We start from the raw sequence: 27652 nt of genomic DNA, 5'->3' as shown, positions 1-27652 counted from the left end.
CAATGTCTTATTTTTCTCTATTAATAATGATATTTAGCACAATTAACACAGCACATGAATATGTCATTCATGTTGGTCTCAACATATAACATCTACATCAGTGAAATGAGCTAGGTAACACGGCAACAAAATTATAAGCATGTTGGATTGATTGTGGGTTCACAATGTATAAATGTAGCACAGTAAGACCTAAGTGGTCTTCAATTTATAAAATAAGTTATTTTTAAAAGTGAGGTTATGTAGGAAAAAATTGTTGATGCTTCCCTGATATTTTAATGTTTAGCTATGCAGGCATTTTGGCGCTGCTTCAACTGAGTCACCTGCCATGCAGTCATTTTATCAATATGGTAAGTGAGCAATGTAAAGATTTGTTAAGGACAGTCCAGTGTAGATGTTTTTGTTCAGTTGCTGGCAACTAGTTTTAATATGGTATGATGTGGTGTGTTGTATGAAGGATTAAGTAACATTTTCTCATTAGCTGAAGGAAAAGTGTATGATGAAGATGGTTGGAATTTTATGTTTTCATTATTTTATTCTCACCTTTAAATTAAATCTGTTATATTTTTTGTCTCTAGAACAGTCATTGTTTCAGTGTAAAATATGATCTGATGCTTCGTAAAGGTCAAAATAGTTCAGCAGAAAAGGAGCATCAAAGATTTCTAAGTACCAGAGCTGTGTAAATCATTGAACAATTGTATACACACCAACATTTGAAATCTGTCTTTTAATATAAAAGGAATATTACCTACAAACTTTCATTGATTTTAAAGGACTTTTCATTGAATTACAATGGAATACTAATATTTCTAATCAGCTGAATTGTGAAGTACGCTCCAGAGCTCATAATAGTGATTCTTCCATACTGTGTAAACAGTCAATGATATTTAGTATTCAAATCAATTTTTTACATATCACGACTCAATGGTGCTTAATTGTATACATAACCAAATTAACAAAGGCCCACTCAATAAGAATTAAATTGTCTCTTTTAGTGATAAAGCAATTGAAATTAAGTTGCTGCAGGGGATAAATATTAATTATTATATAAATAATTACGTTTCATTCTTAGAGCTGATAACTAGTCACTGTTTTCTTGCAGCTGTCCACTTTTAATTGGGATGATTTATTTTGTCCTGTGATGATTAATATCTGCATGATGTGCGAAGGTTCACATCTTATCTGCTGGCGTCAATTCAAGCTGGCATGTCTCTGAATCTAAAATTGTGAATGGGAAAAGAGACTGTATTACATTATTCTATAAACACAATGCCATGGTAACATCAGCAGTTAAAACCAGTGATTGGTTAAAAGGAAGATGCATCATTGTCTCCCCTTCAATTTATATTTCTTATATTTTTCTGGACTATTCTGCATAAAATAGTTATCACTAAATCAAGGTAAAACAAGGTTTGCTTCCACTGATGACAAAGTACAAGTTCTGATAATTACCGCTGCTCTGTAATGTATAAATAGCATCTATTCACCAAACATTTCCCAATGGTTTTTAAAATAGAAACTGTCTATAGCTGGAAATCAATGAAAACTAATAGTTTATTACAAAATCTTTCAAAAAAAATATATGTGCATTTTGCATATTAAAAGAAAATTTTAGAATCAGGCTGATATTCCTGCCTAAAGCACCTAGTAATGCTTAATTTCCATGATGCCAGATCTTTGCCATCTATATGTTACCTGGGAATTTTTGGATGGAGTATTCAAGCAATGGGTAAACTCGATAATGAGGTGGAAGAGGTATGGCCAACCTCCTCTTGCAAGAAGGGTATCAATTTTGAGGGCACTGAGAAAAAGTGGGCTTTACATCTACATTCTTTGCAGTTGGGAGAATCAGAGAGGGAGAGACAGCTCAAGGACCAAAACAAGTTAAGTGCCATTTTCTTTCAAGGGCAACAGGATGGGAATTACATTTGGACAGCAGTCAGAAGGCCCTGAAGCTGGTAGACATTACCTGCTGCATTTACACACTCTTTACTCAGTGTAAGACCATATTGGGCAGAACCATGTTTGGATATGTTAAGCCTAGACAATGACCAGAACCCAAAAGTATAGGGAGGTTTAGGTCAGATCACTTTAAATGCAATCTATCATACTGCGGAGTTGGGAAAACCGTATCATGGGTAACATAATAATAAATATCTAGAAAAGGGAGGAAGCCTTGCATTTGTACAGTGCCCTTCACTACCACTGGACATCCAAAGCTCTTCACAGCCAATTGTGTACTTTATGAAATGTAGTCACTGTTGTACGTAGGAAACACCGCAGTCAGGTTGCATGCAGCAAGTTGCATAAACAACAACATTATCATGATCAGATAATCAGTTTTAGTGATTTTGATTGAGGGATAAATATTAGCCAGGACACACTGGGGACAACTCCCCTACTCTCCTTCAAAATAGTACCATTGGATCTCTTATGTTCACGTGCGAGGGCAAAGGGAACATCTACTCAACATCTGATCATAAAGATAGCACCCTCCAACAGTGTAGAACTCCCTCGTTAATTCACTCTGAAGCCAGATGGTGAAGTAGGAAACCAGACACCAATCTTCTACTTGATAATTAGATTTATTTACATAATGCAGCATTACATATACCAGGGGTGGCCAAACCTTATGACCATTAGAGCCACATACGATAATCTTCAGACATTCAAAAGCCCTAAGACATGGACAATCTTCACAGACACATTTTTATTACTATTGCACACACTTCTGCAAGGAAACCTTCATTTGTTTTCCTCTCTTATCTTCCAGGCTTCCTTCACACACTATGCAGATTGTGGCAAAAATAAATCTGCTTCACTGACACAAACCAGAGCTAGTCCATGCTCACTGCTTAACTGACTTTTGCAGCATTGCTCTTCCAATGTGGAAAATCAGTCAAGAGGTTAAAAATCATGTTTAACTAACTTGCTGATGTTTTTTGAGGAGGTAACAGAGAAGGTTGATAAGGGCATTGCTGTTGATGTGGTGTTTATGGATTTTTAAAAGGCATTTGATATAGTGCTACACAACAGACTTGTGAGCAAAATTCTAGCTCATGGACTAAAAGGGAAAATAGGCACTTGGATAACAAATTGGCTGAGTGACAGAAAACAGAGAGTTGTGAAGAATGATTGTTTTTCAGATTGGAACAAGGCTCGTAGTGGAGTTCCCCAGAGGTCAGTGTTGGGACTCTTGTTCTTCCTGATATATATTAATGACCTAGACTGTGGTGTTCAGGGCATGATTTCAAAATTTGCAGATGATACGAAAATTGTAAGCATTGTCAACTGTGATGAGGATAGCCGTGAACTTCAAAAGGACATAGACATGTTGGTGGATTGGGCAGACAAGTGGCAGATGAGATTCAATGCAGAGAAGCATGAGGTAGTTCATTTTGGCAGAAAGAATATGGAGAGGCAGTATAAAATAAAGTGAGAAACTCTAAAGGAGGTGCAGGAACAGAGGGACCTCGGTGTTTATGTACATAAGTCATTCAAGATGGCAGGGTATGTTGAGAGAGCAGTTAATGAAGCACCTGGTATCTTAGGCTTTATTAATAGAGGTGTTGAGTACAAGAGGAAGGAGGTCATGTTGAATTTGTATAAGGCACTAGTTCGGCCTTATCGGGAGTACTATGTCCAGTTCCAGACACCATATTTGAGAGAGAAACTGTTCCCGCTTGTAAAAGGATCGAGAACGAGAGGGCACAGAATTAAAGTGATTTGCAAGAGGAGCAAATGTAATGTGAGAGAAAAACTTTTTCACACAGTGAGTGGTTTGGGTCTGGGATGCACTGCCTGGAAGTGTGGTGGTAGCAGGTTCAATCGAGGCATTCAAGCGGGCATTAGATGATTATTTAAATAGAAACAATGTGCATCGTTACAGGGAAAAGGTGGGAGAGGAGCACTGAGTCATAATGCTCATTCAGAGAGCTGGTGCAGACATGGGCCGAATGACCTCATTCTACACCATAACAATTCTGTGGTTCTGTGATTCTGTAAACAAGTCAGGTCTTTTCTAGCGGAATTGGAACCAGCAGGAACAGTTTCTCTCTATCTACTCTATCCAACCCCCTCATGATTTTGAACACCTCTATTAAAGCTCCTCTTAGCTTTCTCCTCTTCAAGGAGAACAGTCCCAACTTCTCCAAACTATCTTCATTATTGAAGTTTCTCATCCATAGTACCATTTTGTAAACCACTGCTGCACTCCCTCCAATGCATTCACATCCATCCTGAAGTGTAGTGCCCAGAACTGTACACAATACTCCAGCTGAGGTCTAACTAGCGTCCTATACAAGTTCAGAGTAACCTCTTTTTTAAATCATTCACGGGATATGGGCTTCGCTGGCTGGGCCAGCATTTATTGTCCAGCCCTGGTTGCCCTTGAGAAGGTGTGGTCAGCTGCCTTCTTGAACTGTTGCAGTCCATGTGGTCTAGGTATACTCACAGTGCTGTTAGGAAGGGAGTTCCAGGATTTTGACCCAGCAACAGTGAAGGAACGGTGATATATTTAAAAGTCAGGAGGGGAATTTCCAGGTGGTAGTATTCCCATCTATCTGCTGCCCTTGTCCTTCTAGATGGTAATGGTTGTGGGTTTGGAAGGTGCAGTCGAAGGAGCCTTGGTGAATTCCTGCAGTGCATCTTGTAGATAGTACACACTGCTGCAACTGTGCATCAGCGATGCAGGGAGTGAATGTTTGTGGATATGGTGCCAATCAAGCGGGCTGCATTGTCCTGGATGGTGTCAAGCCTCTTGAGTGTTGTGGGAGCTGCACTCATCCAGGTAAGTGGGGAGTATTCCATCACACTCCTGACATATGCCTTGTAGACGGTGGACAGGCTTTGGGGAGTCAGGAGGTGAGTTACTTGTCACTGATTCCTAGCCTCTGACCTGCTCTTGTAGCCACAGTATTTATATGGCTAGTCCAGTTCAGTTTCTGTCAATGGTAGCCCCCAGGATGTTGATAGTGGGGGATTCAGTGATGGTAATGATCTTGTACTCTATGCCCCTATTAATAAAGACGAAGATACTATATGCTTTATTAACTGCTCTCTCCACCTGTCCTGCCACCTTTAATGACTTATGCACATATACACCCAGGTCCCTCTGCCCCTGCACACGATTTATATTGTCTCTCCATGTTCTTCCTACCAAAATGAATCACCTCACACTTCTCTGCATTGAACTTCATTTGCCACTTATCTGTCCACTACCAACTTGTCTACATCCTCTTGAAGTTCTACACTGTCCTCACAGTTTACAATGCTTCCAAGGTTCATATCATCTGCAAACTGAAATTGTCCCCTACATACCAAGATCTAGATCATTAATATATATCATGAAAAGCAAGGGTCCTAATACTGACCCCTGGGGAACTCCACTACAAACCTTCCTCCAGCCCGAAAAATATCCATTAACCATTACTCTCTGTTTCCTATTACTAAGCCAATTTTATATTCACATTGCTACTGTCCTTTTTATTCCATGAACTATAACTTTTCTCATAAGTCTGTTGTGCGCATTGTATCAAATGCCTTTTGGAAGTCCATGTACACCATATCAGCAGCATTACCCTCCTCAACCCTCTCTGTTATCTCTTCAAAAAATTCCAGCAGGCTAATTAAACACAATTTTCCCTTAAGAAATCCATGCAGGCTCTTCGTAATCAACCCATATTTTTCTATGTGACTATTAATTCTATCCTGAATAATTGTTTCTCGAAGCTTCCCCACCACAGAAGTTAAACTGACTGTCCTGTAATTGCTGGACCTTTTTTGAACAAGGGCATAATGTTTGCAATTTTCCAGTCTTCTGGCATCTCCCTGAGTCTAGGGAAGACTAAAAGATTATGGCCAGTGCCCCTGCAATTTCCACTCTAACTTCCTTCGATATCCTTGGATGCACCTCATCTGGTCCCGGTGCCTTGTCAAATTAAGTACCAACACTTTATCCAACATCTTCTCCTTGTCAACTTTGAACCCTTCTAGTGAAAGAGTTTCCTCCTCTGTTACCATAACCTGGGTAGCATCTGTTTCCTTGATAAAGACAGTTGCAAAGCATTCATTTAACACTCAGTCATGTCCCATGCCTCCACGTGTAAATCCACTTTTTGGTCCCTAATTGACCCTATTCCTCATTTTACCACCCGTTTAATATAATGTGCCTATAGAAGACTTTAGGATTCCCCTTTATGTTGACTACCAATCTTTTCTCATAATTCCTCTTCCCTTTTCTTATTTGCTTCTTCACCTCCCCTCTGAAACATTACATTTGGCTTGGTTCTCAATTGTATTTTCTATCTGACACCTTCATAAGCACAATTTTTCTTCTTTATCTTATTTCTATCTTCTTTTTCATCTAGGGAGCTCTGGATTTGTCAGCCCTACCTTTCCCCTTTGAAGGAATATACCTTGACTGTGCCCGAACCATTTCTTCTTTGAAGGCAGCCCATTGTTCAGCTACAGTATTTCCCGTCAATCTTTGACTCCAGTCTATCTGGCCCAGCTCCGTCCTTGCCCCATTGAAGTCTGCTCTCTCCGAATTATTTATCCTTACTCTTAATTGTCCATTGTCCTTTTCTACTGTCATCCTAAATCCTAATGATCACTGTCTCCTAAATGTTTCCCCCACTGACATGTGATCTACTTGGTCCACCTCATTTCCAAGAACTAGGTTTAGCAGTGCTTCCCTTCTTGTTCGACTGGACACACACTAAGGCCTGAATTTTCCAGTCGGTGATTTGAGGGCGGGGCCCGCTTGCCGACAGGAAAATGACGCGGGATGATGTCGGGGGGAACCCCCGACATCATCCCAGTCTATTTAAATATTGAGGAAGGCGGGCAGACAGCGAAATCAGCTGTCCACCCGCCGACCTATCACTGGCCAATTAAGGCCATTGACACGATAATTAAGGTAGTTAAAGGGCCTGCCCATCCAACCTTAAGGCTGGCGGGCAGGCCAAGAGCCCGAGCGGGTAATAGAAAAAACATAAAACCTCATCCACTGTATAATAAATTTTATGTCATATTTATTAACATGTCCCATGTCGTGTGACATTGTCACATGAGGGGGGCATGTTAATAATTTTTTTATTTTTCTATTTTTAAAGTTTGTAAACCTTTCAGCACTCTCCCTGAAACAGCACTTAGTCTCAGGGAGCAGTGCGCTCTTTTGGGCATACGCGCGAAAGAGTGCACTTTGACAGTTGGGGAATCCCTCACCCCGCCACCCCCCGCACAGGAAGCACATAGCCTTAATTGGCCCGCCCACTTAAAATGGCGGCGGGGCCCCCTTCGGCGGCGGAGTTCAGCTGCCCGCACGCCGCCGAGCTGGTGGGGCCCGCCCACCAACCTAGGGCAAAATTCTGCCCTAAGAATTCTTGCCCCTCTTTGCCCTTTACACGACCACTTTCCCAGTCTATATTTGGGTAATTAAAGTCCTCCATTATAACTACTCTATAATGTTTACACCTCTCTGTAATTTCCCTGCAGATTTGTTCCTCTGCAGCCTTCCCACTAGTTGGTGGTCTATAGACTACACCGAGCAATGTAATTGCACCCTTTTTGTTCCTTACCTCTAGCCAAATTGATTCTGTCTTTGAACCCTCTGGGACATCCTCCTTCTCCAGCAATGCAATTTTTTTCTTAACCAATACTGCCTCCCCTCCTCCTTTTCTTCCTGCCCTATCTTTCCTGAGTGCCTTGTACCCAGGAATATTTAACATCCAGTCCTCTCCTTTCCTTGAGCCAGGTTTCTGTTATCGCTACATCATAATTCTGCATGGCAATCTGTACCTGTAACTTACCAATCTTATTTACTGTACTCCATGCATTCACATACATGCAGCATAACCCTGATTTAGACTTCATTACTTTCTCCCTTACTCCAACTCTGCCTATTAACTTACTATTCTCTATTCTAGTGCTATCTGTCTCTCCCATTATTTTGTGCACCTTAGTATTCCTCTCTAATATTCTTTCCTCGTTCCCATACCCCTGTCAAGTTAGTTTAAAGCCCCCCCAACAGCACTAGCAAAACTCCCTGCAAGGATCTTAGTCCTGGTTCTCTTCAGGTGCAATCCATCCGGCTTGTACAGGTGCTATCTCCTCCACAGCCAGTGTCCCAGGAATCTAAAGCCCTCCCTCCTGCACCATCTTTCCAACCACACATTCGTATGCCTTATCCTCCCATTTCTGTCCTCACTTGCACGTGGCACTGGGAGTAATCCGGAGATTACTACTTTTGAGGTCCTGCTTGCTAATTTTCTACCTAGCTCACTAAATTCTGTCAGGAGGACCACACCCTCCTTCCTACCTAAATCATTGCTACCAACATGGACCAGGCTGTTCACCCTACTCCAAAAGAATGTCCTGCAGCTATTCAGTGACAACCTTGACCCTGGCTCCAGGGAGGCAAAATATCATCCTGGAGTCACATCTATGGGCTGCAGGATCACCTGAACGTGCTAGCCACGCAGCTCTTAGCCTCATGGATGCGCCACAGTGACTAAAGCCAGCTCTCGAGCTCTGAAACCCGGGGCTCAAGTTTCTGCAGCTGGCAGCACTTCCTGCACATGTGGTCCTCTAGGTCTCTTGTAGTGTCCATGATTTCCCACATATTACAGAAGCATTCCACATGACCAAGCTGCCCTGCCATGTCTTAACTTTACTTCTTTTAAGTTAAATTTATTTTACTTTAGTTTACTTATTTTGCTTTATGCTACTCTCCCTGACTTCCCCCTTAATTCTATGGTGGAATAGTTTCAGATTTGCATTAAGTGCGATAGCGGGCTGGAGAATGCACTTTATATCCGCCAGCCGCAATGGTGGCTTTTCACGCTGTAACGTCTCCATACCACTTCATTAATCATGTATTCCTGAGAAACACGTCGCTTCGATGGCAGGCAGCCTCCGATTCGCCCACCACACCATCACCTCACCTCTCCCTCATACCAGGTGCCATATGTAATGTGCAGCTGCCCGCACACCTCTCAGTGCTTCCAGCCCAGGGCTGCTGCAAAGAATACTTGGCCCCAAAAGGCAAGAAAATTGCAGCCGCCCCTAGTTCAATGACGTGTCCCTCGATCGCCTTTTGGATGCCATGGAGGCCTGCCCTCTACCCCCACTCAGGCCACAGGATGGGCAGCAACATCACTAATCCAGCATGGGATGCAGTGGCAGTACTGGTCAGAGCCAACGCCCTACAAAAGAGGACAGCCACCCATTGTCAAAACAGGATGAATAATCTCCTCCATTCCACCAGGGTAAGTTACTCTTCCAAAAACAGAATTACCTGGAAAAACTCAGCAGGTCTGGCAGCATCGGCGGAGAAGAAAAGAGTTGACGTTTCGAGTCCTCATGACCCTTCGACAGAACTTGAGTTCGAGTCCAAGAAAGAGTTGAAATATAAGCTGGTTTAAGGTGTGTGGGGGGGAAGAGAGAGAAGTGGAGGGGGTTGGTGTGGTTGTAGGGACAAACAAGCAGTGATAGAAGCAGACCATCAAAAGATGTCACAAACAACAGAACAAAAGAACACATAGGTGTTAAAATTGGTGATATTATCTAAAAGAATGTGCTAATTAAAAATGGATGGTAGGGCACTCAAGGTATAGCTCTAGTGGGGGTGGGGAGAGCATAAAAGATTTTAAAATATTTAAAAATAATGGAAATAGGTGGGAAAAGAAAAATCTATATAATTTATTGGAAAAAGACAAAAGGAAGGGGGAAACAGAAAGGGGGTGGGGATGGAGGAGGGAGCTCAAGACCTAAAGTTGTTGAATTCAATATTCAGTCCGGAAGGCTGTAAAGTGCCTAGTCGGAAGATGAGGTGTTGTTCCTCCAGTTTGCGTTGGGCTTCACTGGAACAATGCAGCAAGCCAAAGACAGACATGTGGGCAAGAGAGCAGGGTGGAGTGTTAAAATGGTAAGCGACAGGGAGGTTTGGGTCATTCTTGCGGACAGACCGCAGGTGTTCTGCAAAGCGGTCGCCTAGTTTACGTTTGGTCTCTCCAATGTAGAGGAGACCACATTGGGAGCAACGAATGCAGTAGACTAAGTTGGGGGAAATGCAAGTGAAATGCTGCTTCACTTGAAAGGAGTGTTTGGGCCCTTGGACGGTGAGGAGAGAGGAAGTGAAGGGGCAGGTGTTGCGTCTTTTGCGTGGGCATGGGGTGGTGCTGTAGGAGGGGGTTGAGGAGTAGGGGGTGATGGAGAAGTGGACCAGGGTGTTCCGGAGGGAGCGATCCCTATGGAATGCCGATATGGGGGGGTGAAGGGAAGATGTGTTTGGTGGTGGCATCATGCTGGAGTTGGCGGAAATGGCGGAGGATGATCCTTTGAATGCGGAGGCTGGTGGGTGATAAGTGAGGACAAGGGGGACCCTATCATGTTTATGGGAGGGAGGAGAAGGCGTGAGGGCCAATGCGCGGGAGATGGGCCGGACACAGTTGAGGGCCCTGCCAACGACTGTGGGTGGAAAACCTAGGTTAAGGAAGAAGGAGGACATGTCAGAGGAACTGTTTTTGAAGGTAACATCATCGGAACAGATGCGACGGAGGCGAAGGAACTGAGAGAATGGGATGGAGTCCTTCCAGGAAGTGGGGTGTGAGGAGCTGTAGTCGAGGTAGCTGTGGGAGTCGGTGGGTTTGTAATGGATATTGGTGGACAGTCTATCACCAGAGATTGAGACGGAGAGTTTTTCCAGGTAATTCTGTTTTTGTTTTGGATTTCCAGCATCCACAGTTTTTTTGTTGTTAAGTTACTCTTCCCATCACTCTCAACTCACACATTCACAAACCCATCACACATCCACAGGGATCTCATGTGCTGTAAGTTCAAGGGACATCACCATTGTCATGAAGCTAATAATGTATATATTGTTGGAGTTTTTTTAAATTGGAGGTTTAGTCTGTGGGTGTGTCCATGTGTGTTTTAATTGGATTAAAGACAGCTAGTCTGGGTGCTTTGATGTATTGTAGTATTGAGATGTAAACAGTAAGGTAGAGTGTATTTGAATTTTGTTCAATAGAGCATTCAAGGAGAGTGAAATCTTGCACCTAGCTAGGAAATACCAAGCCGTATGGTTATATTACTAATAAAATTGGTACTATGAAAGGGGTTTTATTGTTAGAAGAGGTGGAGTTCAAAGGGCCTGGTGATACAATGAAAATTTACATTCAAAGAGAAGTGCTGGGTATAAAAGAAAGCAGTTTTGTGTGTGCAGAGCAGAGATATGTAACATCAAAGCAGCTGTAAGCCTACAACTGTCCAGCAGTTGAGGCAAGTTGGGGGGCTGCACTGCGGTTGAGGTGACTTGATGGGGGGGCAAGGGCTGCCCTGCGGTTGAGGTGACTTGGGGGGTGTGGTGGCAAAGGCTGCACAGCGGTTGAGATGACTTGGGTGGGGGGACAAGGGCTGCACTACATTTGAGGTGAGGCAAGTTGGCAAGGGCTGCACTGCGATTGAGGCAACTTGGCAGGGGGGAGGGGCCAAGGGCTGCCCTGCGGTTGATGGTAGTTCACAAGCATGTGTAGGGGCAGTTGGGAGGGAAGCAGCCACACACTAGGGAAACCTTGTATAAAGTGGCTATTCCTCCGCAGCTAAGACAGATGCACTTTACAAAGGATCAGGAAAATTCATCACCTGTGGCATTACAGCAAGGAAGATTTGTCACACACAAATATTATCATCATCATAAGATATGCTGGAAGTTGTCATGGGCATTAATGTTCCAAAACTCAACCCTAACTGAGCCATTCATGGAAAAAAAATTCATGTCAACTGATGGCTTGCAGGGGATAAAGCTAACTCCTCCCTACCATGGATGATGACAAAATAGGTGGAAAGGAAAGTGGTGAGGATGGCACAAAGAGTTTATAGAGGGATATAGACAGGTTAAGTGAGTGGGAAAAAACTTGGCAGATGGAATATAATGTGGGAAAATATGATGTTATGCACTTCAGCAGGAAGAATAGAGGAACTGAATATTATTTAAATGAAGAAAGACTACAAAAAGCTTGCAACACAGAGTGATCTGGGGATCCTCGTGCATGAATTGCAAAAGGTTAGCATGCAAGTTCAGTCGGTAATAGGGAAGGCAAATGGGATGTTGGCCTTTATTTCAAAGGAAGTGGAGTATAAAAGTGGGAAGTCTTGCTGAAGCTATACAGGGCACTGGTTAGGCCGCACCTGGGATACTGTGAACGGTTTTGGTCCCCTTATCTAAGGAAGGATATACTGGCATTGGAGGCATTCCAGCGAAGGTTCACTAGGTTGATCCCCAGTATGGAGGGATTTTCTTATGAGGAGAAGTTGAATAGCTTGGGCCTGTACTCATTGGAGTTTAGAAAAATGAGAGGCGACCTTATTTAAATATATAAGATTCTTAGGGGGTGTTGACAGGGTGGATGCTGAGAGGTTGTTTCCCTTTGTGGGAGAATCTAAGACCAGAGGGTATATTCTCAGAGTAAGGGGTCACCCGTTTAAGACAGAGATGAGGAGGAATTTCTTCTCTCAGAGGGTAGTGAATCTGGAATTCTTTATTACAGAGGGCTGTAAAGGGTGGGTTGTTAAGTATATTCAAGGCTGATATTGACAGATTTTTAATCAATAAGGGAATCAAGGGTTATGGGGAAAAGACAGGAAAGTGGAGTTAAGGATTATCAGATCAGCCATCATCTCATTGAATAGTGGAGCAGACTCGATGGGCCGAATTACCTACTTTTGCTGAAGGTACGTCTGTGCCAAAACAGTGCAAAAATTGCAGAATACCATTGAAACCATGGAATTAAAGGGGTGTGACAGTGTGGACACGAAATTGGCTAAGAGACAGAAAGCAGAGAAGCATTGAATTGTTCTTTTTTTGACTGAAAGGAACAGTATAATAGTGTTCCACATGGGTGGGTACAATGACTGCCACTCTTTTTGACACATATTAATGATATGGGCTTGGTTAGGCAGTGCAAAATCTCAATATTTGCAGGTGACACAAACTTGAAAAAGTGGTAAACAGTGAGATGATGCTAACAGACCTCAGGAGGTCATTGACAGACTGATGAAATGGGCAGACACATGGCAATTAAGGCAGCAAAGTGTGAGATGACTCCTTTTGGTTGGAAGAATGGTACAGTTTTAAAGTGTATGATGGAAGAGAGAGGCCTGAGGGTATATGTACGCAAATCTGAGAAGGTGGCAAGACAAGTTGGAAGCAAAGTTGGAAAATACTGCATTGGTTCTCTAACTGATACATGTGGGCTTGGGATGTCGATTTGCTCATTTCCAAGGGTGGGATGAAGTTTCTGTTATTAAATTAAAAATATAAAAATCTATGGACAGCATCTTTATCATGTACATGTAAATGTGATGCTTGGACATTTTTCTCCTGATTTTAGAAACTTTTTTTCATTGTTTTCAAGTCTTCAGCTCCCTGAGGTAGCTCTCTGTCTTCAGGGAGCTTTCATTCAGCGCTTGCCCGCACCCGCCCTTACATCAGCGCCTACCCGCCACTCGCCCCCACCCTGTCATCAGCTCCAATGTTGATGGGGGTGCCCTTGAACTGACTTTGGGGGAGACAGGTTGGTGGCTATAGGGGCAGGAATAGAGGGGGACCATGTACTGTGGGTCTGACTTAAGCAGAGCACACTAGCCATTATTGTGACTACATTTTGTGGCATTACCTGATGTTGGAAAGATATCTCAGGTGAGTTAGAGGCCTGGAACCTGGGGCAGGGCAGCCCCTTGATTTAGAAATTCTCCTCGGGGCCTTGAGAGAGAGAAGGGAGGATCTCTTCTGAGGCGGTGGCTGGTGGAGGTCACCCTTCCAGAACAAACAGGCCTAAATGGGGGTAGCTGATATGATTAGCAGACTTAGTGGGCAGGATTTTCCAGCCCCACTCACCGCCTGGATTGTCCACTCCCGCCAAAAGCCAATGGACTTTTTGCTGGGCCACTGAATCTCCTGCAGTGGGTCCCACTACGATGGGGCCAGAAAATCCCAACTGGTGTGATGTGTGCAGAAACAGGATTGGGCAAAGGAAAAGGTTGAATGACCTTATTCATTCTGGTATGGTGAGTGCAACACCGAACCCTCAGGACCCTCTTGGTATTCCTTCTTCTCTTTTTAGGTAGTCCCTCGGGATCGAGGATGACTTGCTTCCACTCCAGTTCAATGGGCTGTGATATGGCTGATAAGCCCAATGTGCAATCTGCAGACTCTGCCACATGCGGGGTAGGTGGTGCTCGAAAAGTTGTGTGGATGGGTTGTCTAGAATTTTGCATGCTCTCTCTGATGCCTTTAACTCTGCTTGTTCCCAATAAAGTCTGTCAGTGGTTTGGTGCCTTCCTGAATGCACCTTCTCCATTTTGGTAGGTCACAAGCAAGGGTCTCCCATGTGTCAGTGGGCCTGTTTGACCTCTTCACTGATATTTTGATGACATTCTTAAAGCATTTCTACTGTCCTCCTGGGAGTCTCCTGCCACAACTGAGTTTCAAGTAGAGCAGCTGCTTCGGGAGTTTGATGATGGCATGTTCACCCTCAGGATCTTACATGTTTCAATAAAATCACCTCTCATTCTTCTAAACTCCACTGAGTATAGGCCCAGCCTATTCAACCTTTCCTCACAAAACAACTCCTTCAACCTAGGAATCAGCCAAGTGAACCTTCTCTAAACTGCTTTGAATAGAAGTATGTCCCTCCTTAAATAAGGAAACCAAAACTGTATGCAGTGTTCCAGGTGTGGTCTTACCTGCATCCTGTACAGTTGTAGCAAGGCTCCCCCATTTATATACTACATCCCCCTTGTAATAAAGAGCAACATTCCATCTGCCTTCTGAATTACTTGTGTACCTGCATGTTAACATTTTAAGACCATAAGACATAGGAGCAGAAAGTAGGCCATTTGGCCCATCGAGTCTGCTCCGCCATTCAATCATGGCTGATAAATTTCTCAACCCCATTCTCCCGCCTTTGCCCCGTAACCTTTGATCCCCTTACCAATCAAGAACCAATCTACCTCGGTCTTAAATACACTCAATGACCTGGCCTCCACAGCCTTCTGTGGCAATGAATTCCATAGATTCACCACTCTCTGGCTAAAGAAGTTTCTCCTCATCTTTGTTCTAAAAGGTCTTCCCTTTACTCTGAGGCTGTGCCCTCGGGTCCTAGTCTCTCCTACTAATCTTCCCCATGTCCACTCTATCCAGGCCTTTCAGTATTCTGTAAGCTTCAATCAAATCCCCCCTCATCCTTCTAAACTCCATCGAGTATAGACCCAGAGTCCTCAAACATTCCTCATATGTTAAGCCTTTCATTCCTGGGATTGTTCTCATGAACCTCCTCTAGACCATCTCCAGGGCCAGAACATCCTTCCTGAGGTACGGGACCCAAAATTCTCACAATATTCTAAATGTGGTCTGACCAGAGCCTTATAAAGCCTCAGCAGCACATCCCTGCTTTTATATTCTAGTCCACTCGAAATAAATGCCAACATTGCATTTGCCTTCCTAACTACCGACTCAACCTGCAAATTAACCTTAAGAGAATCCTAGACTAGGACACCCAAGTCCCTTTGCACTCCAGATTTCTGAATTCTCTCCCCATTTAGAAAATAATCTGTGCCTCTATTCTTCCTACCAAAGTGCATGACCTCACTCTTCCCCACGTTGCATTCCATCTGCCACTTATTTGCCCATTCTCCTAACCTATCCAAATGCTTCTGCAGCCTCCCCGCCTCCTCAATACGACTTGTCCCTCCACCCATCTTTGTATTATCTGCAAACTTAGCCAGGATACCCTCAGTTCCTTCATCTAGATTATTAATGTATAAAGTGAAAAGTTGTGGTCCCAACACTGACGCCTGCGGAACTCCACTAGTCACCGGCCGCCATCCTGAGAAGGACCCCCTTATCCCCATTCTCTGCCTCCTGCCAGAGAGCCAATCTTCTATCCATGCTAGTACCTTGCCTCTAACACTATGGGCTCTTATCTTACTGAGCAGCCTTCTGTGCGGCACCTTGTCAAAGGCCTTCTGGAAGTCCAAGTAGATAACATCCATTGGCTCACCTTTGTCTAACTTACTCATTACCTCCTCAAAGAATTTTAAAAGATTTGTTGGGCATGACCTCCCCTTGATGAAACCACGCTGACTTTGCCCTATTTTACCATGCCCTTCCAAGTATTCTGAAATCTCATCCTTAATAATGGAATCTAAAATCTTACCAACGACCGAGGTCAGGCTAATCGGCCTGTAATTTCCCATCTTTTGCCTCACTCCCCTCTTAAACAGGGGGGTTACATTAGTGATTTTCCAGTCCTCTGAGACCCTCTCTGACTCCAATGATTCCTGAAAGATCACCACTAATGCCACGACTATCTCTTTAGCTATCTCCTTCAGAACGCTGGGGTATAATCCATCTGGTCCAGGTGATTTATCCACCTTCAGACCTTTCAGTTTTCCTAGCACCTTCTCCTTGGTAATGACCACCATACTCACCCTGCCCCCTGACTCTCTTGAACTTTGGGGATGTTACTCGTGTCTTTCACCGTGAAGACTGACACAAAGTACCAATTCAGTTCCTCCGCCATTTCTTTGTTCCCCACTACTACTTCTCCAGCATCATTTTCCAGTGGCCCAATGTCCACTTTTGTCTCTCTCTTACCCTTTATATATCTAAAAAAAACTCTTGCAATCTTCTTTTATATTACTGGCTAGTTTACCCTCATATTTAATCTTCTCCCTCCTTATTTCTTTTTTAGTTGTCCTCTGTTAGTCTTTGTAGGCTTCCCAACCCCCTGGTTTCCCACTGCTCTTCGCTGTATTGTATACTTTCTCTTTAGCTTTTATGCTGTCCCTGACTTCCCTTGTCACCTATAGTTGCCTCGTCCTCCCTTTAGTATGCTTCTTCTTTCTAGGGATGAATTTTTGCTGTCTCCTGGAAACTCCTGCCATTGCTGTTCCACTGTTTTTCCTGCTAGACTCATCTACCAGTCAATTCTGGCCAGTTCTTTCCTCATGCCTCTGTACTTGCCTTTATTCAACTGTAATACCGTTACATCTGATTCCAGCTTTTTCCTCTCAAATTGCAGGGTAAATTCTATCATATTATGGTCACTTCCTCCTAAGGGTTCCATCACCTTAAGCTCCCTTATCAAATCTGCCTCATTACACATTACTAAATTTAGAATTGCCTGTTCCCTAGTAGGCTCCACCACAAGCTGCTCCAAAAAGCCATCTCGTAGACATTCCACAAATTCCTTTTCTTGGGATCCACTACCAACCTGATTTTCCCAGTCTACCTGCATATTGAAATCTCCCATGATCACTGTAACCTTGCTTTTCTTACACGCCTTTTCTATCTCCTGGTGTATCTTGTGCCCCACATCCTAACTACTGTTTGGAGGCCTGTACATAACTCCCATTATGGTTTTTTTACCTTTGCGATTCCTCAACTCTACCCACACAGATTCTACAGCATCTGACCCTATGTCGTTTCTTGCTATTGATTTAATTTCATTTCTTACTAACAAAGCAACCCCGCCCCCTCTGCCAACCTGCCTATATTTTCGATAGGATGTATATCCTTGGATATTTAGCTCCCAGTCCTGATCCCCTTGTAGCCATGTCTCCGTGATGCCCACCACATCATACCTGCCAATTTCAATCTGCGCCACAAGCTCATTTACCTTATTTCGTATACTGCATGCATTCAGATGTAACACCTTCAGTCCTGTATTTCCTGTCCCCTTTCTCAGTATTGTCCCTTTATCTGATGTGCTTGAAGTTAGATTCCTAGCCCTTTCCAAACACTCTGTCCTTTGTAGTTCATTTATGAGAACACCCAGAACACTCTACACCACATTTCTGCAGTCTCTCTCCATTTAAATATTTTGATTTTCTATTCTTCCAACCAAATTTGATAAGCTCACATTTTCCCACATTATACTCCAGCTGACAATTTTTTGCTCAATCCTTTAACTTATTTATGTCCCTTTGCAGATCCTTGGCTCATCCACCTTTTTTTATTTATGCATGGGATGTGGGTGTGGCTGGCTAGGCCAGCATTTATTGCTCATCCCTAATTGCCCTTGAGAAGGTGGTGGTGAGCTTCTTCTTGAACCGCTGCAGTTCCTGTGGTGTAGGTACACCCACAGTGCTGTTAGGGAGGGAGTTCCAGGATTTTGACACAGCGACAATGAAAGAATGGCAATATATTTCCAAGTCAGGATGATTGACCTCCAACAATCACAATCATCTTCCTTTGTGCTAGATTTGACTCCAACCAATGGAGATTTTGACACAGCGACAATGAAAGAATGGCAATATATTTCCAAGTCAGGATGGTGAGTGGCTTGGAGGGAAAATTCCAGATGGTGGTGTTCCTATGTGTCTGCTGCCCTTGTCCTTCTAGATGGTTGTGGTCGTCGGTTTGGCAGGTGCTGTCCAAGGAGGCTTGGTGAGTTCCTGCCGTGCACCTTGTAGATGGTACACACTGCTGCCACCATGCATCAGTGATGGAGGGAGTGAATGTTTGTGGATGTGGTGCCAATGAAGCAGGCTGCTTTGTCCTCGATGGTGTCAAGCTTCTTGAGTATTGAGGGAGCTGCACTCATCCAGGCAAATGGGGAATATTCCATTACACTCCTAACTTGTGCCTTGTAGATGTTGGACAGGCTTTGGGGAGTCAGAAGGTGAGTTACTCGCAGCAGAATGTATACCCTCTGACCTGCTCTTGTAGCCATAGTATTTATATGGCTAGTCCAGTTCAGTTTCTGGTCAATGGTAACCCCCAAGATGTTGATAGTGGGGGATTCAGTGATGCCATTGAATGTCAAGGGGTGATGGTTAGATTGTCTCTTGTTGGAGATGGTCATTGCCTGGCACTTGTGTGATGTGAATGTTACTTGCCACTTATCAGTCCAAGACTGGATATTGTCCAGGTCTTCCTGCATTTGGACAAGGACTGCTTCAGTATCTGAAGAGTTGTGCATGATGCTGAACATTGTGCAATCATCAGTGTACACCCCCACTTCTGACCTTATGATGGAAGGAAGGTCATTGATGAAGCAGCTGAAGATGGTTAGACTGAGGACCCTACCCTGAGGAACTCCTGCAGTGATGTCCTGGAACTGAGATGATTGACCTCCAACAATCACAATCATCTTCCTTTGTGCTAGATTTGACTCCAACCAATGGAGAGTTTTCCCCCGATACCTATTCACTCCAGTTTTGCTAGGGCTCCTTGATGGCACATCTGGTCAAATGCTTCCTTGATGTCAAGGGCAATCACTCTCACCTCATCTATCTTTGTATCATCAGCAAATTCTGCTACAATACACTTGGTTCCTTCATCCACGTAAATCATATAGATTGTAAATAGTTGAGGCCCCAGCTCTGATCCCTGTGATTCCCCACTAGTTACAGTCTGCCAACCTGAAAATAACCTATTTGTTCCAAATCTCTTTTTTCTGTTAGTTAGCCAGTTTTCTATCCATGCTAATACTGTATACTACCACCAACACTAAGATATTTTGTGCACTAAACTTTTAAGTGGCACATTGTCAAATGCCTTTTGGAATTCATCTACTGTTCCACTATATCCTGCTCGTTGCATCCTCAAGAACTCTAATAATTTTGTCAATCACAATTTCTCCTTCATAAAATCAGGTTGATTCTGCTTGGTGTATTATGATTTTCTAAATGTAATACTACTACTTCCAGAATAATGAATCCCAAAATGTTCCCAGTGATGGATGTTAGGCCTAAGTGGACAATAGTTTCCTGCTTTCTGTTTTCCTCCTTCCTTAAACAGTGGCATTACATTTGCGTTTTCCAATCCACTGGGACCTTTCCAGAATCTAGGGAAGATGGCATCTTCCATGTTAACCACATTATCCATGCCATCAGTAAGAGCTATTTCTATGCTTAAATCCTTATTTTCAGATGGCCTACAAAACAAAAAAAGTCTGGAGAAAGTGAATATTGATGATAAAAAGACAGAGCGGGATCAAGTTTAAATTGTTGAGAAATTACATGTATAGAAAAATGCAGGGCCGAATCTTATAAATTTTCTGGGGATGAGCTGTGAGGCAGGGGTATCCTGTAAAATGGCAAGGGTAGGCGAGTGGAATGCCTGTTGTTTTCCAGCCACCATGCCATCAGGCCAGGGCGGAGAAGGTGATGGACGGCCCTCCTGCCCAGAAGCCAATTGAGCCTCATAAGCCAAAGTCAGCCCCTCGAAATGAGGGTGACGCCTGTCAGGCTTCATGATTTGTGTGTTGTCAGGTGACTTTGCAGGCCAATTCTAGAGCCAAAGGTCTTTGGGCAGAGAGGACAATAATTGCCCTGAGGAAGGAAGATTCGCAAGTCAAGGTTCTCCTCTGCCTCCTTTTACTTTCATTCACTTCTCCGTAGTAGATGTTACATGGTCAGTTTCTGTCTGTGTTGCAGTTTGTTGGATGAGGTGTCACCAAATGACACGGTTTGAGGCAAGTTCTTCCCACACGCTGATGTCAATTTGTTCCTTTTTCAATGAGACCTTCAGAGTGTCCTTAAAAAGTTTTCTCTGTCCTTCTTGAGATCAGGTGCCATCCTTAAGTTTTGAAAAGAGGATCTGCTTCAGAAGCCAATTATTTTTCATGTGGATTCAGTGTTCAGAACAGTGGAGCTGATTTTGTATAACTATGATTGTGATTCTGGAGGAACTGTCTTCAATGAGGATGCTGGAGTTTGTTCACCTGTCTTCCCACTTTTTAAAAAATCTTTCATGGGGCATCACTGGCAAGGTCAATGTTTTCTGCATAATTGCCCTTAAGAAGGTGGTGATGAGCCATCGTCTTGAACCACTGCAGTTCAGCTGGTGCAGGTACACCTACAGTGCTGTTAGGAAGGGAGTTCCAGGATTTTGATCCAGTGACAGTGAAGGAATGGCAATATAGTTCCAAGTCAGGATAGTATGTGCCTTGGAGCGGAACTTGTAGATGGTGATGTTCCCATGCATCTGCTGCCCTTGTCCTTCTAGGTGGTAGAAGTCTCAGGTTTGGAAGGCACTGTCAAAGTAGAATTATTGAGTTGCTGCAGTGCATTTTGTATATAGTACACACTGCTGCCACTGTGCATCAGTGGTAGAGGGAGTGAATGTTGAAGTTGGTGGATGGGGTGGCAATCAAGCAGACAGCTTTGTCCTGGATGGGGTGAAGCATCTTGAGTGTTGTCGGAGCCACACTCATCTAGGCAAGTGGAGAGTATTCCATCACACTCTGACTTGTGGGTTGTCTTATGAGGAAAGGTTGGACAGGTTAGGCTTGCATCCAATAGAATTTGGAAGAGTAAGAGGTGACGATTGAAAGCTTTAAGATCCTGAGGGGTCTTGACAGACTGGATGTGGAGAGGACGTTTCCACTTGTGGGAGAATCAAGAACTAGCGATCACGGTTTTAAAATAAGGGGTTGCTCGTTTAAGACAGAAATGAGGAGAAAGTTTTCCTCTCAGAGGGTCCCGAGTCTTTGGAACTCTCTTCCTCAAAAGGCAATGGAAGCAGGATCTTTGAATATTTTTAAGGTAGAGCTAGATTCTTGATTAAAAAGGAGTTGAAAGGATATCGAGAGTAGGTGGGAGGTTAAAATGAGATCAGCCAGGATCTTATTGAATGGCAGAGCAGGCCTGAAGGAATGAGTGGGCTACTCCTGCCTCTAGTTCGTATGTTTGTATGTTTGTATGATGGTGACCAGGCTTTGGGAGTCAGGAGATAAGTTACTCACACAAGTTACTCAGAATTTTCAACCTCTGACCTGCTGTTGTAGCCACAGTATTTATATGGCTAATCCAGTTCAGTTTCTGGTCAATGCTATCCTCCAGGATATTGATAGTGGGGATTCAGCAATGGCAATGCCATTGAATATCAAGGGGAGATGGTTACATTCTTCCTTGTTGAAGAAGTGCCTGGCACTTGTGTGTTATGAATGTCACTTGCCACTTATCAGTCCAAGCCTGAATATTGTCCAGGTCTTGCTGCAAATGGACATGGACTGTTTCAGTAAGTGAGCAGTCGCGAATGGTGCTGAACATTGCGCAATCATCAGCGAACATCCTCACTTCTGATCTTATGATGAAGGGAAAGTCATTGATGAAGCAGCTGAAGGTGGTTGGGCCTAGGGCAGTGCCCTGAGTAAATCCTGTAGCAATGTCCTCAGACTGAAATGATTGACCTTCAACATCCACAACAACTTCCTGTGTGCTAGGTATAGCTCCAACAAGTGAAGAGTTTTCCACTGATTCCCATTGACTTCAATTTTGCCAGGGCTCATTGATGACTGATGTTACCTTGACGTCAAAGGCTGTCACTCACCTCACCTGTTGAGTTCAGCTCTTTTGTCCCATTTTGGATCAAGGCTGTCATGAGGTCAGGAGCCAAGTGACCCTGGCAGAACCCAAGCTGAACATCAGTGAGCAGGTTATTGCTGTGTAAGTGTCATTTGATAGCACTGTCGATGACACTTTCCATCACTCTGCTGATGATTGAGAGTAGATAGATAGGGCAGAAATTGACCAGTTTAGATTTGTCCTGCTTTTTGTGGACAGCACATACCTAGGCAATATTCCACATAGTTGGATAGATGCCAGTGTTGTAGCTGTACTGGAACAGCTTCTTATGGGTACAGCTGGTTCTGGAGCACAAAGTCTTCAGTACTATTGCTGGGATGTTGGCAGGGACAATAGCCTTTGCAGTATCCAGTGCCTTCAGCCGTTTCTTGATATCACATGGAGTGAATCGAATTAGCTGAAGACTGGCATCTATGAGTTTGGGAACCTTAGGAGTTGTCAGTGATGGATCATCTACTCGGCACTTCTGACTGAGCATGGTTGCAAAGGCTTGTCTCTTGCACTGGTATGCTGGGTTCCCCCATCATTGATAATGGGTATCCTTGTGGAACCTCCTTCTCCTATAGTTGTTTAATTCATGACTGGATGTGGAAAGACTGCAAAGCTTTGACCTGATCCAGTGGTTGTGGGGTCACTTAGCTCTATTGCATGCTGCTTCTGTTGTTTGGTATGCAGGTAGTCCTGTGTTGAAGCTTCCCCCAGGTTGACACCTCACTTTTAGGTGCACCTGGTGCTGCTCCTGGCATGCCCTCCTACAATCTTTACTGAACCAGGGTTGATACCCCAGCTTGATGGTAATGGTACAGTGAAGGATATGCCAGGCCATGCGGCTGCAGATTACAGTTGAATACAGTTCTGCTGCTGCTGCTGATGGCCCATTGCGCTTCATGCATGCCCAGTTTTGAGTTGCTAGATCTGTTTGAAACCTATCCCATTTAGCATGGTGGCAGTGCACACAAAACAATGGAGTGTATCCTCAATGTGAAGATGGGATTTCGTTTCCACAAGGACTGATCAGTGGTCACTCCTACCAATATTGTCATGGACAGATCATTTATGAGAGGCAGACTGGTGAGCATGAGATCCTGTAGGTTTTCCCTTATTGTTGGTTCCCTCAGCACCTGCCACAGACCTAGTTTGGCGAATATATCATTCAGGACTCTGCCAGCTCTGTCAGTAGTGGTGCTACCAAGGCACTCTCGGTGATGGACATTGAAGTCCTCCACCCCAGAGTATATTCTGTGCTCTTTCCACCACCAGAGTTTCTTCCAAGTGGTGTTCAACATGGCGGAGTATTAATTCATCAGTTGAGGGAGAGCAGGAGGTGGTAATCAGCAGGATGTTTCATTGACAATGTTTGACCTGATGCTATGAGATATTATGCAATCTAGAATCAATGTTGAGGATTCCCAATGCAACTCCCTCTCAACTGTATACCACTGTGCAGCCATCTCCGTCCTGCCAGTGGGAGAGGACATACTGAGGGAAGGTGATGGTGGTGTTTGGGACATTGTCTGTAAGGTATGATTTGGTGAGTATTGTCTTATTTCTTGTTTTAATAATGCACACAGGCTGTCGACATCGTAGCTGAGCTAACTTTATCAATAACACATTTTCCTAACATGAACACATATTTGCAGTGTCTGAACTCTATCTAGACAAGCTCCAACATGTGCTATCTGACTTTCAAACTCCAGGTCAGGTGACCCTCTATATAGAGTACTGCATCATATCTAATACTAGGATCCACAACCACAATCAGCTATTATCATGACGTTTCCTTTTGTTAGAAACTTTTATACAACTCAAGTACACAAAGTCTCATATCTATTCTTTCTCATTCTGTTTTCATCAGTCTATTTTGTCTTTTACTCATCTCTGTATCTCTGTGGCTTTTTTCACAATTCTTCCACTGGATGTTCTGAATGGTGCCAGAGGTGATTTTGAAGGACAAGGCTAAATTTTCTGTTTGGCAGGCGGGTGGAGCAGGAGTGGACGCGGGCGGGCACCGATCAGGTCGGCGCCCGCGATTGGGGCCACACCGCAATTTTGCACAGGCAGGCTAATTAATGCCTGCCCAGCGCATTTCCGACTCCCATGGATGGCGGGAGTGTGCACGCTGCAGTTGGCGTGCCCAGACCTTCAGGTCTGATGGTGACCCGGCAGTCTGTTTAAGAGAAGGCCTGGCAGCCTCCTATAGGCTGTTCACAATGGCCACCTCGAGATCCAACCGCAGGCGATCTGCTGAGCAGGGCACTCTGGAGGGAAGGGCAGAGGAGCAGGGCAGGCTGCAGGGTCTGCCACAAGAGCAGGGCAAGCTGCAGGGTAAGCCAGCAGGGGGAAAATGTGCCCCTCGCTTTTCTGATAATTGCCTTGCTGCCCTCCTCGAGGAGGTGGCAGCACAGCAGGAGGTGTTGGTCCCCCAGGGTGGGAGGAGTAGGCCCCCCCCAACATGACCAAACATGCATGAGAGGAGGTGGCGGAGATGGTGAGCTCCCGTGATGTGGTGTGGCGCACCTGGATCCAGTGCTGTAAGCGATTTGTTGCGCTCTGAAAGGGTGAATACCATGTTGGCACTGGGCATTTAACCCAGCAGGTACCCTTAGCCTTTGAATCATGTTGGCCATTTCTCGTACGCTGGGTGAGCAAGCAGATAGTGCCCATGCTTAGATCAGCCTGAGTGGTTCATGAGAGGGTGAGTTCTCCCCTGCACCATATGTTGCCCTTAGTCGCACATGACTATTCTGGGGGCAACCTGCAGGAGATGCAGCTAGGCGCATACTCAGAACTCCAACACATGTCCTATTTACAGCTATGAGATTGTGGAAGGGGAACCTCAAGGTCTAGTGGCCAAGAGCGATCTGCTGCCCTCGACGTTGCACGTAGTTGCGCCTCCTTGCTATGGGAGCTAAGACGGTGTGTTTCCTAAAGTGATGGACGCAGAATGTGTCCAAGGTGGCCACTGGAGGTGGTTGGGAGCAGGCGCAATATCTTTGTGTGACTGGTCAGTAGTAGCAGGCAGAGGAGGCACTGGAGGCCTGATATGGGCCACTGCGGTTGGGGTGCAACGTGCACATGCAGAGTCCATGTGCGATTAGCTGCAATGAATGGTCTTCTCTGTTTTTCAGGAGAAAAATGCTCACAATTCCTGTGAGCATTCACAGACTGCAGGCGGCCAGGGCAAGCTGATGATTTTAAGCCGCTTTGAGCAGATGGCCCTGGAGCTTGAGAAGCACCATGCACCCAGGTCCACTGGTGTTGGTGAGGCTGGGGTGGAACAGCCAGGTATTTGAGGTCAACAGTGACATCCACTCTGTCTTCCTACCATCCACAGCACTGGTGATTGTTTGAATCATTGTTGTTGCAACATTGTTCATTCACAGACTGATAGAGTCAGAGGTGTGGGTCATTAAATCAATGCCACCAGGTTACTCATCCCTCCGCCAAGGGGACAAGTTCCTTTCTGTTGACCCTATCTATGCCCCTCATAATGTTATAAAGCTCAATGATATCACCCCTCAATCTCCTCTGTTCCAGGGGAAATATCTCCAGTCTATGCTATGTCTCCTTATAACTCAACTCTTCAGTCCAGCATGCATCCTGGTCAATGACCTCTGCACTCTCTCCATTCCAATCACATCCCTCCTGTGAAGCGCATATCACAACTGCGCGCAGAGCTATAGCTGTGGCCTAAGCAGCGTTTTCTGCAATTGCAACATGACCTCCCTGTTCCTATATTCTATTCCTTGGCTAATAAAGGCAAGTATGGCAATTACCTTCTTAAACGCCTTATGTACCTGTCCCGCTACCTTAACGGGCCTGTCGACATATCCAGCCAGGTCCCTCTGATCCTCCTTACTTTCCACGGTCCTACCGTTCCTCATGTATTCCCGTACCTTGTTTCTCCTGCCCAAGTGCATTACCTCACACTTATCCAGATTAACATTCCATTTGGCATTTCTTAGTCCATCTGACCAGCCTGTCTGTATCCGCCTGTAAGGTTAGGGTCTCTTCCTGACTATTTGCCACCCCACCAATATTCATTTCCATAGGTTCTGGAAGGTTGAGCGCATAATGAGCCAGGGGGAAAAGGAATGAAGTGTGTCACTATGTGCACGCTAACTGTTTCACTGTCCTTGTTGTTAATTTCAGCATCATCAGAGCCTGTCCACCAGGAAGAATTGCAGATGCCACTCTCACACCTGAGGGCCCTCAACTGTCACCTGCGTCACACCATTTCTGCAAGGCAGGCACCAGCGCAGATACTAGCACATCTGTGGGCATTGCAACATCGGCTAGTGTCCCGGGGCACTGTGGAGAAGGCACTTCACAATCACTGGAGGAGCTGGCAGAGACAGAGAGTGCCGATGGTATCAGCAGTCAGAAGACTGCAGGGGACCAGGCACTTGCTGAGTCGTGGCATAATGATGTGCCTCTGTAGTAGTCCATGACGCAGCAGCTGCAGGAAATGCGGCTGGGTGTGCAGGAGCATCTGGGAGTGTGGCATGAGACAATGCTTCACTTGGTGTCCATGGTGGAGGAATCCACGCGGAGCATCAGTGATGCAATGAGCCTCATGACAGAGCGACATGCTTCCTCCATGGAGAGAGTGGCAACTCTCGTGGAGGGGGGCCTCCAGGAGAACAATCAGGTGTTCCTGGGGTTACGCTGAGACCTGCAAGCCCTCACAGCGCAGTGGCCACAGCTGGTCATTGCCAATGTGGGAGATGGTGTGGGCTTCAAGCTTCCCAGCTTGTTACCCATCCATCGACGGTGAGCAGGGAGGTCCGGGGTGACCTTACGTCAGCGCAGCAGCTGCCTGTCGTATCTGTGGGCTCCTCTCACAGTGCTCCGGATGAGGGTAACAGCTGCTCCGCCCCTCTCCAGTGACCACTTCATCGGGTGAGGCTGCGACGACTGGGGAAATGCCAGCTGTAGACATGGCAGATCCCTCCCAGGCAGGCCCAGCACAGGTTCCACGGGCCAGATGATGGCTGTCAAGGTCATTGAGGCCAACAGGACAGCAGAGTCAGCAGGCTGTCTCAGATGCTACTCCTGGCGGCATCAAGACACCCGTAGCACCCGTAAACATAAGCATAAGGCACCTTAGGACACCATGGGTTTCTCACTGGTGTTTTTGTGTTGGCCCTAGATTAGGGAATTATTATTTGTTTATGCCTGAAAAATGTTTTGGTTTGATTTTGTGTGACCTTATAATGACCTTATGATGATGAAAATTAAAACCAGATATGTTACCATGACTGAGGGTGGCTCC

General features: G+C 44.9%; 1 protein-coding gene across 1 annotated transcript in view; it reads right to left on the bottom strand.

Moving 5' to 3' along the window:
- Positions 1–705: 705 nt before the first annotated feature.
- The window catches only part of LOC121276541 (uncharacterized protein C7orf57 homolog), a 148408-nt gene continuing 121461 nt past the window's right edge, over positions 706–27652 (bottom strand). Inside the window, exon 7 of the mRNA XM_041185077.1 lies at positions 706–1215. Within this exon, the coding sequence (XP_041041011.1) occupies positions 1169–1215 (47 nt within the window). The 3' untranslated portion in view covers positions 706–1168. The remainder of the gene's footprint in view (positions 1216–27652) is intronic.

This window comes from Carcharodon carcharias, chromosome 3, assembly GCF_017639515.1.
Source record: "Carcharodon carcharias isolate sCarCar2 chromosome 3, sCarCar2.pri, whole genome shotgun sequence".
NCBI lineage: Eukaryota > Metazoa > Chordata > Chondrichthyes > Lamniformes > Lamnidae > Carcharodon > Carcharodon carcharias.
This window is presented reverse-complemented; position numbering and strand designations above follow the sequence as displayed.